The following is a 13818-nucleotide window of genomic DNA, read 5'->3' as shown; positions in this document are numbered from 1 at the left end:
AACCAGCCACAGCACCGTGGTGGCAAGGAGGTTTCAAGGTGACCCTCAGCCATGCCTGCACGCTCCCCTCTCCCAGAGCGGCCCTTTGGGGTTAATGATTCACCCGATGGCGGCTAATGTTTGATCCCCGCTGCTTGGAAAAGGGGGAGAGGTTACTTCACCCCCAGCTTCATCATTTGGTGGCTGTGACCTTCCCGGGACCCAGACAGGGCAGGGGGGTGAGAGAGGGGAGCGGGGAAGGGGGGTGACTGGTGCTTGGAGAAATGCAGTTGGGATGAAAGCTGGAGCTCCCCCCGCCTGCCAAAGCCTCTGAATGAGGCTGTGTTCCCGTGCTGACCCCTGAGCCCTCGGGGGATGGCCTGGAGATGCCAAGGAGGAATGCCGAGACTGGGGGCTGGCAAACCAGGGTCGCACAGTTGCGACCAAGGTTGCCTCAGTGTCAAAGAGGCTCTGTTCATGGGGGGATGCACTGGGATCGTGGGGATGCTTGCAGAGGAGGTGCATTCCCATCTGGGACTGCACTGTGGTTGCTTGGATGGGCAGTGTCAGGAATGAGTGGGGAATGTGGGGGCTGTGGTGCACCCCATGGAGTGACTTGATGTGCTGCTGTGTGCTGGGGGTCCCCTGAATACCATGCTGGCAGCCTGGGCTCAGGCCAGCCAGGAAGGTCATGGCAGAGTGTCAAGGTGGCTTGGAGCATTCTGGGGGCATTTCCAATGGCAGAATCACTGTGTCCAGACATCCCCACAGCCATCCCATGCCAGCACCAAACTCACTGCAGCCCCCACCATCTCTCCATGTTCCCTGGTGCATCTCCAGTTTGCCACAAGGATGATGGGCTGTGATATTTGGGTTCTGGATGCCCTTTGGAAAAAGCACGTGTGGCCTGAAAGCTCTGGGAATGAGAAGGGGCACTTGGCTTTTGTAGGGGAGCAGACATTTGAAGGGGTCTCCCCTTACCCCTCTGCTCCCCAGTCCCCATCCAGCCTCTGTCACACAGGAAAAAAGTTCATTTGCTTTGGGAAGTGTTAACACCCAGCTCCCACGCCGGACTCGAGGGCGAGTGGCATGTTTGAGGAGGAGGGAGACTCCCAGAGCCGGCTGCAGTTCCAAGGGGAGAATGGTTGCAAATTGCCCTGCTAACAAAAGCTTCTTTCAGCTGTCCCATCATCCTAAGCCCTGGGGGGGACACAATGACTTGTCTGGCTGCAGGAATTGCAGCACTGGCTCTTACACTCATGTGGACCCCCAGAAGGAAGGAAGCTCTGGTTTCCTTTTTCCTTTAAACTGCCATGAATTTGGCTTCCTCCAATCCCAGATAAATGCAATCTCTGCATCCTGGCATTTGCAGTTGGAATGAGCTTGTGAGGCGCTGAGCATGGGGTGACTCAAGGGTGGGTGAGAGGGTGAGAATCTGGGGGAGCCCTGCTCACTCACACCATCAGATTTGGTGTAGGGCTGTGCACATCTGGGGGTGAAAGGGTGCTGGACTCCAGGATCCAGAGCTTCCTAAGCAGACTGGGGGTGCCCCATGGGGAAGCCTGATCCCAGTGCAGGGCAGAGGAAGGGGCTAGAACTGGTGGAAGACTGGGAAGGAGATTTACCTCAGGATACACCTCTGATTTCCCCCACTCACCATTGCTCACATGAAAATCAGGGATGGAACTGGGGACACTGAATTGTGTCAGCTCCTGCTCCTGGCTCAGGATGGGGTTGAAACTCAGCACTGAGCATCCATTCCCAGAGCAGATCCTTCAGCAGTTTTGTAGCCAGGGTGGCTGGGTTTCCTCCCTCCCAGGAAAGGAGAGGTTAAAAAGCCTCTCCTTTGTAGCTGGCACTGGCCCCAAGCAGTTGACATAGGAGAGGAGGAATCCAGCGCCCGGTGTGTGGGCGATGAGGATGTGCTGGCTGCCAGAACAACGGGAGCTGGCGGACACAGCGCTGGCTCACCCTCACCAGATGTTCAGCTGCGCTGGGTAGGAGAGGCTGTCTCCAGCAGAACTTCCCCAATTCCCTAATTCTCAATAGGAGTTGGGAAAGGAGGCGACCGCCAAATTGAGAGCATCTGGGAAGCTGAGCTGGCTTGAGCTGCGTTCCCAGGGTGTTGCGAGGGGATGGCTCTGATTTATTCCCAGCTGGGGTGACCGTTGGATCTTGTCCTGGGATGACATGAGGGGTCACTGTGATCCTGGATGAGTATGGATGCAACACACTTCCCTGGGGCTCCATGGTGGATCATCCTGGTGCTCCATGGGCAAGACCCCTTTGGTTTTATCCCATCTCAGGGAATCTGAACAACCCGGTCTAGTGGATGGTGTCCTTGTTCATGGCAGGGGGATTGGAATGAGATGGTCTTTAAGGTCCCTTTCCATCAAAGCCATGCTATGGTTCTGTGATGTCCCAGCTGTGGTTGGGGGTCAGCACTGGGCATGGGGAGCATCTGGGAGACGTATCTGAATGATGTAGTGGGGCAGCTCAAGGTCACTGCCTTGGCCAACACACACAAGTCTTGGGGCAGGTGAGTGGAGGGAGCCACTGAAGGACAGTGTATTTGGGAGGCACAGGCAGGGGTGTCCTTGCTGAGTGACCGTCCTTGTCTGGACCTGACACCATCCCCTGTCCTTCCTCCTTGCAGAGAGCCTGAGTGCTGAGATCAGCCTGCTGGAGCTGATTGGGGACCCACCGACGGAGGAGATCCACAGAATTTATGGCCCCGACAACAACCCTGGTTATGTCTTTGGTCCCAACGCTAACACGGGCCAGGTGGCCCGGTACCACCTGCCGAGCCCTTTCTACCGGGACTTCTCGCTGCTGTTCCACATCCAGCCCACCACGCCCCGGGCCGGTGTGCTCTTTGCCGTCACGGACTCCTCGCAGAGCATCATCTACGTGGGCGTCAAGCTCTCAGAGCTGCGTGCGGGCCAGCAGCAGATCATCTTCTACTACACAGAGCCGGGCTCGCCCAGCTCCTACCCGGCCGCCACCTTCACTGTGCCCACTCTGCTCAACCAGTGGACGCGCTTCGCCATCAGTGTGGAGGAGGAGGAAGTTGTCCTCTACCTGGACTGTGAGGAGCATGAGCGCGTCCACTTCGAGCGCTCCCCAGATGAGATGGAGTTGGAAGAGGGCTCCGGGCTCTTTGTCGCTCAGGCTGGAGGGGCTGACCCGGATAAATACCAGGTAAGAGCTTGGGTCACCCCAAGGAGTATCTCTCAGAAGCCTGGAGAGATGTGGTGTTGCCCATGCCCAGAAGACAACCAGCTCCCTGTGTGTCCCTGGGGAAGCAGACACCTGAGATGGAGGTGAAGGTGGCTTGAGATGTCACTGATTTATTGTCTTGGGGCTCACCAAGGCTAAGCTCTCAAGCTGGGCTGGCAGGAGGACATGGGGTTGCCATGCAGCTCCCACCATTGCCTTTTCCCAGCAAACACATGGAGCCTCTTCAGATCTTCCCAGTCCCAAAAATACCCAGCTCCTTTGGTAGAGGAGCTGGTTTGTCTGGGAAAATGTCTCTCTTACATGGAAAAAGTGCTTGGACTGGAGCATATCTTTGCTGGCTGACGTTGGGCGGTATCTCCAGAAAGACTTTGGAGAGTGAGGAAGGATGTGATAGCTCAGCCCATGCTTTGAGCAGGACTCGTATTCCAGATAAGGGTTGTGGAAAGTGTGGGGAAAATGCCCAGCTGACATGGAAATCCCCTGCAGGACTTGAGGAGAGGAATGTTCAGGTTTATCCTGGGCTGAGCAGGATTTGCCCAGCAACAGAGGCTCTGCTGAGGGGAGCAATGTTTTTCCTGTGGAGTTCTGCAAAGCGCATTTCTGAGCTTAAATACCATCCTGACTGTACTGCCACATTCCCCCTGGAATGGCTTTGGGCAGGTAAAGCTCCCCCAGGAAGGGGTTAATCATTGATGGGCTACAAACTGGTTTGCCTGAGATTCCGGTTGCTCCCTTGGAGAGCAACTCTTTGCTCTTGAAGAGCAATTTCTTTGCTCTTGAACATGCTGGGAGGACCTGTGCAGGTCATGGCTGTGGAGGAGCTCCTCTCCCCAGCTCGAGGGGTTTGGCACGGTATGGAAGGCATGGCCACAGCCTGGAGCAGAGCAGATCCTTTTAGCAGGTGATGCTCCCAGGCTTGCCAACCCCTGATCCCACTGCCCGCCCCCGGTTTTCCCGTGGGGAATAGCTGGCCGAGGAGGGAAAGAGGCCTTGGCTGGGTGAGAGGGGAGCAGCAGCTGACTGCCTCGTGGTGTTTCCATCACTGTCCAGCACTGCCTCGCGTTATCTGGAACTAACGGGGCATCAAGTGGATTAAAGCCTGGCCCTGGGTCAAGCCTCTAGACAAACTTGCTGGGAGGCAGCTGGAGGGGTGTCCTGCAACCTCTGCTCCTTCCTGAGTCGCCTTTGTGGCCACGGCAGGAAACCTGGAGGGGCAAAGCCTGCAGGTGATGCAGAAGCCCCCAGGACAACAGCTCTCAAAGGGGCAAATGGAGTCTCAGCTAGGGCATGGCAGGAGGGTTTGTTTGCACCTGGATGTGGCACTTGGGGACATGGTTTAATGGGGGAGCTGGCAGTGCTGGGTTAATGGTTGGACTCAATGGTCCTAGAGGGCTTTTCCAGCCTTAATGATTCCATTATTCCATGGGTTCACTATAAGATCTTTGGTGCTGCTGCTCTCTTTATCAGAGCAAAGAGACTGCAAAGGTCCCCTATCACCATCATCAGTCCAGGAGTGGGACTGCCTTGCTTCAGGGCTTGGAACTGGCTTGTTTCAACCTTGCAGTCACTGCTCAGCACCATCAGCATGGCTGGACAGGCCATGTGCCAGAGCTGGCACCACATCGGCTGAGCAGAGGTAGCAGCCAGGACCCAGCCAGACACCCAGCAGAGTTGTACAGACATCTCTTGCCTGTGCTCCTTGTTTTTCCTCTCCTGAGGGCTCGCTGGCCACAGCTGACTGCCCTGCCCCACACAAGGACAGCTGGCAGGTTCTGCAGCCCACATGTTGTATTTCCTGGGATAATCTGCACTTCCTTACTATTTATTTGTGTTTTGCAACCACCGTGTGCATCCAGGCCACTTGTTTATACAAGAAACCACCACAAATCCCTTCCTAAGGATGCTGCTTCCAGGCAAACCTCTGTAGCATCCTGGCCTCAGCAGGAGAGCTGATATGGGTACCAGCCTGAACCCCACAGCTTCCACTGCAAGCGGGGTCACCCAGCACATCCCAGAGCCCCGCTTGGGTCCTCGCTGCAGGGTGGGACACAGGGATGCTGTCGGGATGGGAGTCTGCCAAGTTGGGATGCTGCCCATCCGTCTGATCCCAGTGGGGAGGAGAAGGGGACCATGCTGGGAAGTGAACTCTGAGAGAGGAGATACCTCCCCCTTGGTGTCTCTTCTTTGGGCAAGACAACTAAAATAATATTTGTGCTGGCCTGAAAGCACAGGGCGCCATGTCCGGGCAAGGAAACATGATGGACTTAGGAAAACAGGGATTGGGGCAGTTGCAGTTTAGCCAGGCTGACTGTGATATAATATTAATGAATTATAAGTAGATTGACATAATAAATATATTATAAATACATAGTTTGTATATAATTAAAAAGTTATGTCATAAGCAAATGCCCCCATTTGGGTGGTGACCTCTTCCAGCTGCTCGCAGTGCAGAGAGCAGATCTCATCCATCCTTTTTCTCCCACTCAAGGACGTGGTGGCCAAGTGGCACAGCAGGTCACATCACAGCTGAGTGGCTTGTCCGTGTCCCCAACCCATCCGTGGTCTCCTTGCAGGGGGTGATTGCAGATTTGAAGCTCCGAGGGGACCCTCGGGCAGCCGAGCGCCAGTGCGAGGAAGAGGAGGATGATGCAGAGGTGAGCACTGGCAGCGCAGCCGCGGAGGGCTTGGGGGGGCCAGTGCTCCCAGCTCAGCTCTCACCCCTTCTCCACGGACAAATGCAGGTCTCTGGGGATTTTGGCAGTGGGATGGAAGGTGGACAGCAGCCCTCAGGCAAGGTTGAGGTGAGTTGCTGCCCACAGATGTGGCACTCAGGGCAGGACCCCAAAATTCCTATGACGAGGAGGGCTGAGTGCCTTGCATGGCTGAGATCATGGGATGCTTGATGGTGTCCCAGCACCTGTCCCTTATGGGAAGGCGCTGGGAGGTGAACGGTGTCATGGTGTCCCCTCGTTGTTGGCGCAGGGTATCCCAGGGCTGCTGGATGCTGTCCCCGTGACCTCCCCCCCCGTGGTGGGGGGCAGTGGCCCGAGGAGTGGTGGGGGATCCCCGCAGCAAGCCGAGAGGACCAGAGTGGAGGAGACACTGCGGGTCTCCACGGGAGGTAATTCCAGCAGCTTTCCCCTTCCCAGGGTGCAGAAGTGGGGACATGGTGGTGGTGTGGCCATCCCCAGCCCTGACTGGGTCCTTTTCCTTTTCCACAGGCGCCGGTCGGAAAGGCGAAAAGGGGGAGAAGGGGGAGCGTGGCTTGAAAGGGGACTCAGGGACCAGTGGCATTGTAGGGCCAGACAGTGTCAAGGGTCAAAAGGTGGGTGAGAGCTAGTCCCCGGGGGCTCAAGGGTGCCAGTGGCCTGTCTGTGTTTGACACATACTTCTCCCTGTTTCTGATCCTCAGGGGGAGAAAGGAGACCTGGGTGTCAAGGTGAGCATCACTGGAGTAGCTGGCACAGAGCCATGCCCTACCCAGGCTGCCAGCTCAGAGACCTGCCACCCATTCCTGTCTCCCTCCCCTCCCCAGGGCAGTGCTGGATTTGGCTATCCTGGCTCTAAGGGCCAAAAAGGAGAGCCAGGTGACCCTGGACCCCCTGGAACCCTCTCTCGGCATGCTGATGGCTCGTTGGTGGAGCAGGTCACTGGCCCTCCAGGGACACCGGGGAAGGACGGAGCCCCTGGCAGGGATGGCGAGCCTGTGAGTCAATTCCCCCGCTACAGGGTGTGCCTGTCCCCCTACCCTACCCACCTGTGCACTGACCTGTCCCCTCTCTGCCATCCCTAGGGAGATCCTGGAGAGGACGGCAAGCCTGTAAGTGGGGTGGAAGGGGTGGCAGGGTGATGGGGGATGGCCACCCCCTTGCCTTGCCACCTGCTGACCCCCCACTGCTCCCCTTTGCAGGGTGAAATGGGGCCCCCGGGGTTCCCTGGGATACCGGGGGAGCCGGGCCTGAAGGGGGAGAAGGTGAGTGCTGGTGTTGCCCCCCTTCCTCTCATCCCCAGCTCAGCTGCACCCGCAAACCACACTCTCCTCTGTGCCAGGGTGACCCAGGTGTGGGGCCGAGGGGACCCCCTGGACCACCTGGCCCTCCGGGACCACCAGGACCCTCCTCCAAGAACGACAAGCTGGTGGGTGCCGCTTGGGACACAGGGATTTGAGGGATGGGGGGTCTTTCAAGCCATAGAGGTGCGGAGTGCTGCCACCCTGACATCCCCCTTGTGTTTCTCCCCCAGACCTTCATTGACATGGAGGGCTCTGGCTTCGCTGGTGACCTGGAGAGCCTGCGGGTTAGTGGGGCTGAGTGCCTGTCTTGCCAGTTGGGAGTGAGGGGACACCCTCAGCCATGGCCCCCCACATCTCTTCTAGGGTCCACGAGGGCCACCTGGTCCCCCAGGGCCACCTGGCGTGCCCGGTTTGCCAGGGGAGCCAGGACGGTTTGGGATGAACCACACGGACCTGCTGGGACCACCTGGGCTGCCGGGCAGGGATGGGATCCCTGGGCCCCCGGGGCCAGTGGTAGGTCTATGGGGTGGCCAAGAATTCCCATTCCAGGGCCACTCTGTGGCGGTGGGGGGCTTGGTGCCCACCAGCCTTACGGTGTTTTCCTGTGCTGGAACCATCTCCTGGGATCTTACAGGGTCCTCAGGGTCCTCCAGGAAGAGATGGGGAGGTTGGACAGCCGGGGCCCAAAGGAGAGCAGGTGAGTGGCAGGTTGGCCCTGTCCCATGTGCCCCAGGAGCAGGTCACAGCTGTCTCACAGGGCAGCTGGCACCCCTGGCACATCTCTGGGAGGCCTCAGTTCCTGGGCTGGGGAGCTCCATTCTGCTCCTGCCTGGAGCTGGGCAGCTTCTTCACACACTCTTCTCCCTACTCCTTCCCAGGGCGATATGGGTGACCTCGGCCTCCCTGGCCTACCAGGACCCAAGGTACTGTGCCTGGGGTGGGGTTTTTTGGGTTCTCCATTGCAGACTGGAGGCAGGGATGTTGCCTAGGGGAGCCATCTTGCACAGGAATGGGGAGGGGGGTGCTGCTATTTGTGTTCCTCCCAGATCAGGGCCACATCTCAAAGGTGCATGGAACTGCTGACCCCACAAAGGATGCTCACTGGGCTCCTGCCACCCTGCCTTGGCTTTGCTCCAGACACTGCCACTTCAGGAAGTGGGCAGGAAAACCAAGGGAGGGGTGTTTCAAGACACAGAAGAGACTTTGCTTGGTGGGGTGCCAACACCCCACTGGAAAACACCCTATCTTCTGTGCATCACTCTCTCCTGCCTGCTTACTCCAGCTTCTTTCCACCCTGCATCCCCAAAGGTGGAAGTGAAGGCTTGCTGGGAGCCCCTGCAGTTGCGATGCTGCCCCTTGTGATGACCATCCACTGCAGCCTGAGCTGGGGGCAAAAATCTCAAAAATTAGGGTTTCTTAACCTTAATTCTAACTTTCTGCACTTCTGCAGCACCCAGAGGGCAGATGGGGTGGCAGCAGGTGTAAGGTCCAAGCCTGTTGCTTCCAGACCCATTGCAATCCCAGGAATGCCTGTGAGCATTCCTTTATGGCACTGAGCTCTGCTGCAGCACAGGAGCCAGCCCTGCGTGCAGGATATTCCCATTTTATGATTTTAGACGAGCCTCTGGTGGCCACTGTGGACATTACATGGGGAGCTGGTGGGATGAAGGGTGCCCAAGCTGGGCAATGTCCCCTCCCACAAAGCCGCTAGACAAGGGAACATCAGGGAGATCATCTCTGTCCTGTCCCAGAGGGGATTTGTGAGGGCATGCTCTGACTCCTGCTTGCAGGCTCCAGGCAGTGACCACTGCCACCTTGCTTGTCTCCTTTGCAGGGCAACAAAGGAGAAATCGGACCAGCAGGACCCCCAGGAGAAATGGGCTTAGCTGGTCTTCCCGGGCCCATCGGACCCCGAGGGCAGCCAGGGCCCCCCGGCCCCCCGGGACCACCGGGGCTGGGCTACGAGGCTGGATTTGTGAGTGGTCACTGCAGAGATGGGATGGGATGGGATGGGATGGGATGGGATGGGATGGGATGGGATGGGATGGGATGGGATGGGATGGGATGGGATGGGATGAGCTGGAACCAGGGACAGACACAGCTCAGCCCCTTCTCCCTGCATTTAGGGTGACATGGAGGGCTCGGGGCTGTCATTCACTCCTGGACCACCTGGGCCTGAAGGACCACAGGTAAGGCCGTTCCTGCCCTCTCCCTCCTCTCCATCCTGGGCTCCCTGGGGTATTCCCAGCCATCATGTCCCCGGCCATCACCCAGTGCTCATGGTCCCCTTGTTCCTTGCAGGGTGTGCCAGGACTGCCGGGGGTGAAGGTGAGGAGCCCTTCCAACATGCTCCTGGCTTCATCCATGTAGGATGCCTGCAGGCAGCCTGTAGGGATGCTTCTGACTCCTCTTTCCTTGCAGGGAGAGGTCGGCAGCCCCGGACAGCCTGGCTTGCCAGGACCAAAGGTAGGAGCACTGCGAGATTGGGATGGCTTTGTGCCAGCACCTGGGCATGCAGGGCAGTGGGCAGGACCCTGTGCTCCAGGACCTGGGACTGCATCCTGCCCTTTCCCACTCCCATTGCAGGGAGATGCTGGCATGCCTGGCATGGATGGCCGCCCTGGCCTGGAGGGCTTCCCTGGACCACAGGTAAGAGCCTCAGCCCCCCAGCTCCAGAAGACCTTCCCCACTCCAGGCAGGGCATCCTTGATTGCAGCAGCTCCATCCCCAGCAGCCAAAATTCCCCCTCCCTGCTGTGGGACCCAGCACATTGCGTGTCAGGGGTGCCGACACCCCCTAGGATCCTGTCCCCCCAACCTTGTTGCCCCACTGGCCACCACCTCCACCCAAAATCATTGCAGCTTGGCTCATTGCCTGGAGCTGGAAGCAAAGGTGGGGTTGCCTGAAGGATTTTTTGAGCCAGAGGTGGGAGGGGATCTGCACCGGTGAGCCAGAGACCCTCTCCATTTGGTGCTGACTCCCTCCTGCTCCTCTTTCCAGGGACCCAAAGGTGACAAAGGCAGCACTGGTGAGAAGGTAGGTGCCACCAGGCTGGGGAGGGGGACCAGCCACTGGTGGCCCTGGGCTGATGGCTTCTGTTTTCCAGGGAGAGCGAGGCCAAGATGGAGTGGGGCTGCCTGGCCCCCCTGGCCCACCTGGTCCCCCTGGACAGGTTGTCAGTGTCTCCAGTGAAGATGTAAGTGGTGGCACCTGGCTTCAGCACAGGGCATGGGAAGGGGTATTCCAGCAGCAATCATGAGGGAGACCTCACCAGCAGCTATGACCCCTCAAGATCAGGGAAAAAAACCTCATTTTGTCTCTTTTTGCAGAAGTCCTTGGTGGCTTTTCCTGGTCCAGAGGTAGGTGCCCTCCTGCCACCTGTGCCCAGCCCTCAGCAGTGCCAGGAGGGTTCCCTGTTTTTGGAAAGAGGGGGTTTGCTCTTAGGAGCATCTCTGCTTCTCTCTGCAGGGCAGACCAGGCCGCGCTGGCTTCCCGGTGAGTTGGTGACACATCTGGGGACCATGGGGTGGCCCTGGTGACAGCTGTGGTTGCCAGTCCTGCTGTGCTTTGCTGCAAAATGGTGGTGATGGAGGGGGAGTTTGGGGCCTGCCTTTGGTGGGTTGGAATGACATGGACTCTGTGTCCTTTCTGCAGGGCCCGGTGGGAGCAAAAGGCGACCAGGGGCCAACTGGTCCCCAGGGTGCCCCGGGGTTGAAGGTAATTGCTCCAGGCCACCTGCACCCCATGGAGTGGTCACATTCCTGGTCCCCTATTCTACCTGGCCACCAGGTGACACCAGCTCTGTCATGGAAGGGAGCCTGGTCCCACCATGTCCCCTCCCACCTCCTCTTCTCTTGCAGGGGGAGAAGGGGGAGCCCGGCGTCATCATCAGCCCTGATGGGACCGTGGTCACTGCCAAGGTGAAAGGAGAAAAGGTGGGTTCCTGGCAGGAATGGGGGGCATCCCCATGGGACAGGTGCCAGGTGGTGCCGGTGGTGATGCCCTTTCCCTCTCCATTGTTTGCAGGGGGAGCCAGGGCTGCAGGGCCCAATGGGACCATTGGTAAGTCACCATCACCATCGTCTTCCTTGTGTCCCACAGGGAGGGATGGGAATGATCCTGGGCAGAAGGGCTGCCCCCATACTGAGCATCCCTCACCTTCGTCTTCTCTCCCTTCCAGGGTCCCCCAGGACGAGCAGGGATGAAGGGAGAGATCGGCTTTCCGGGCAGACCCGTAAGACCCGCTCCCGGTTTGTTTGTGTCCATCGCCTCCACCGCGTCCCCCTCCCTGTCTGCACAGCCTGCACCCACTGAGTCCCACACCCCGAGGGATGGGGCGGTGCTGGGCTCTCGGAAGTGACTCTGGTGCACCAGATGTGACACCAGGGGCTGGCAGGGGGACAGGGATGAGGCTCACTGTGCTGCTCATCCGCAGGGACGTCCTGGCATGAACGGGCTGAAGGGCGAGAAGGGTGACCCTGCAGACGTGCTGGGCTTGCGGGTGAGCACTGCTGTGACCCCCCAGCTGCACACACCCTGAGGGTCTCCCCAAGCACCCCATTCCCTTACGCAAAGGGCACGTCTCCTCTCAGGGGCTGGTTGTCCCCCTCCGTGGTGGGAACTGTCTGCTTTCTGACAAATCTTCTTGCCCCCCACAGGGTCCCCCAGGCCCCCCAGGCCCCCCTGGGCCCCCTGGGCCACCTGGCAGCATAGTCTACAACAATGGCAATGTGAGTATCACCACGGCCACTGTGATGGACGTGCTGGTGACTGGGCCCCCAGTATCCCCTGCCTGCCCGGAGGGCACTGAGAATGCTCTGGTGACATCCTGGCTGGGGCTGGCATGTGGGACTGTCACCAGCATTGGGGGGGGGGTCCCGAGGATGCTGCCATCTCTGCAGCCACTTCGTTTGCATCTCCACAGACCTTCAGTGACTCCAGCCACCCGGCGTTCCCTGGTAAGTGCATGTCCCTCTCCCAGCCCCCTCTGGGCATTTTGGGGAACCTCGGCAAAGCAGGGCTGGGGGAAACCCCCTTTCTCCCTTAGAGCTGCAGCTCTGAGATGGTGTCTCTGCTGCTCCCCACAGGTTTCCACCAGTTCTCAGGACAAAAGGGAGAGAAAGGTGACACTGGACCCCCAGGACCCCCAGGTAGGTGACTGGTCCCTGCTGGCAGAGGCAGGCAGGGGGTGGCTCATGCCCATCCTGGCTCCTCTCCCCTCCTCTCCCTCTCTCCACAGGCCAGTTCCCCTATGATGTGAGTCACTTCGGTACCAGCCTGCGGGTAAGGCCATTGCACACTGGCAGCTGGAACCCAGTGTCACTTGGGGTACCCAGTGCATCCCAGGTGCTCACCCTAAGGCTGTGCCATCCCACAGGGCGACAAGGGGGATGCAGGTCCCAAGGGTGAGAAGGGCGAGCCAGGCAGCACCCCACTCTACAGTCCTGGAGTCTCTGGACTTCCAGGGCCTCCAGGGCCCCAGGGATACCCCGGGCTGCCAGTGAGTACCTCATAGGGTGGGAATGAAGGGGGGCACATTGGGGGGTGGCATCCCTGGGGGCTTTGCTCCAACAGATGTTCTCTCACGCTGCCTAGGGTCCCAAGGGGGACAGTATTGTTGGGCCACCAGGGCCTCCAGGACCTCAGGGTCCCCCTGGTATCGGATACGAGGGGCGGCAGGGCCCCCCTGGCCCTCCTGGTCCGCCTGGGCCACCCTCCTTCCCAGGTCCCCACAGACAAGGTGAGTACCTGCTCTACTGCATTCTGCCCTGCACCCCCACATCCCTCCCTGCCACCCCCAGCATTCCTGCTTGTATCCCACGCATCCCTCCTTGCAGCTCTGCATTCCTCCCTGTGCTGCACTCTCTCCATCTCACCCTCTTTCCCCCACAGCTGTCAGCATCCCTGGACCCCCAGGACCACCAGGACCCCCTGGACCACCAGGCACCAACGGGATGTCCTTGGGGGTGAGTCAGGGCTCTGGGCAGGGGTTGCCCATGGCGCAGGCAGCCAATCCCTGAGCCCTGCCCCGGCCTGTGCCCACAGCTCCAGGCCATACCCACGTACCAGGCGATGCTGAGTGCTGCACACGAACTGCCCGAGGGCAGCCTCATCTTCCTGACAGACCGGCAGGAACTCTACGTCCGCCTGCGTGGGGGCTTCCGCAGGGTGCTGGTGAGTGGGGGGGACAGAGGGGCACCCTGGCCGGGGCTGCACTGCCCAGCTTGAGGGGAGTGTGGACAGCACCGCCCCAGGGGCTTGGTGGTGACTCTTGGTGATGCTTGGGGTCCCCCCACCCGTGCGCGAGGAAGAGGAGAGGGGGGCAGCTGGGATCTGATGTGCCATGCCCTTGCAGCTGGAGGAGCACAACCTGATCCCCAGTTCGGCTCTGGTGAGTCCTCTGTTTCCCATGCACATCCTCATCCCTATCCTCCTTCCCAATCCCATCCCTATCCTCCATCCTCATCTATCCTTATCCCATCCACAACCATCTCTATCCATCAACAATCAACTTCATCCCCTTCTCCATTCATCCCCAACCATATCAATCCCCATCCCCAACCATCTCCATTCCCAACCCCCATCTC

General features: G+C 59.2%; 1 protein-coding gene across 4 annotated transcripts in view; it reads left to right on the top strand.

Moving 5' to 3' along the window:
- COL18A1 (collagen type XVIII alpha 1 chain) overlaps positions 1-13818 on the top strand; it is a 35724-nt gene that overhangs the window by 19677 nt on the left and 2229 nt on the right. For all 4 annotated transcript variants that reach the window (XM_039700958.1, XM_039700957.1, XM_039700954.1 and 1 more), the window contains 37 exons: positions 2636-3180; positions 5793-5873; positions 5961-6020; positions 6202-6340; positions 6441-6544; positions 6632-6658; positions 6755-6925; positions 7013-7039; positions 7130-7192; positions 7270-7356; positions 7462-7515; positions 7595-7744; positions 7866-7928; positions 8110-8154; positions 9066-9206; positions 9358-9420; positions 9533-9559; positions 9653-9697; positions 9818-9880; positions 10232-10267; positions 10338-10427; positions 10561-10590; positions 10700-10726; positions 10886-10948; positions 11092-11166; positions 11258-11293; positions 11412-11465; positions 11667-11732; positions 11890-11961; positions 12156-12189; positions 12319-12381; positions 12471-12514; positions 12609-12731; positions 12827-12971; positions 13124-13197; positions 13277-13405; positions 13587-13622. In XM_039700958.1, coding sequence (XP_039556892.1) covers positions 2636-3180; positions 5793-5873; positions 5961-6020; positions 6202-6340; positions 6441-6544; positions 6632-6658; positions 6755-6925; positions 7013-7039; positions 7130-7192; positions 7270-7356; positions 7462-7515; positions 7595-7744; positions 7866-7928; positions 8110-8154; positions 9066-9206; positions 9358-9420; positions 9533-9559; positions 9653-9697; positions 9818-9880; positions 10232-10267; positions 10338-10427; positions 10561-10590; positions 10700-10726; positions 10886-10948; positions 11092-11166; positions 11258-11293; positions 11412-11465; positions 11667-11732; positions 11890-11961; positions 12156-12189; positions 12319-12381; positions 12471-12514; positions 12609-12731; positions 12827-12971; positions 13124-13197; positions 13277-13405; positions 13587-13622 — 3152 coding nt within the window. The remainder of the gene's footprint in view (positions 1-2635; positions 3181-5792; positions 5874-5960; positions 6021-6201; positions 6341-6440; positions 6545-6631; positions 6659-6754; positions 6926-7012; positions 7040-7129; positions 7193-7269; positions 7357-7461; positions 7516-7594; positions 7745-7865; positions 7929-8109; positions 8155-9065; positions 9207-9357; positions 9421-9532; positions 9560-9652; positions 9698-9817; positions 9881-10231; positions 10268-10337; positions 10428-10560; positions 10591-10699; positions 10727-10885; positions 10949-11091; positions 11167-11257; positions 11294-11411; positions 11466-11666; positions 11733-11889; positions 11962-12155; positions 12190-12318; positions 12382-12470; positions 12515-12608; positions 12732-12826; positions 12972-13123; positions 13198-13276; positions 13406-13586; positions 13623-13818) is intronic.

Source organism: Passer montanus, unplaced genomic scaffold (assembly GCF_014805655.1).
Source record: "Passer montanus isolate IOZ18808 unplaced genomic scaffold, ASM1480565v1 scaffold147, whole genome shotgun sequence".
NCBI classification, from domain to species: domain Eukaryota; kingdom Metazoa; phylum Chordata; class Aves; order Passeriformes; family Passeridae; genus Passer; species Passer montanus.
This window is presented reverse-complemented; position numbering and strand designations above follow the sequence as displayed.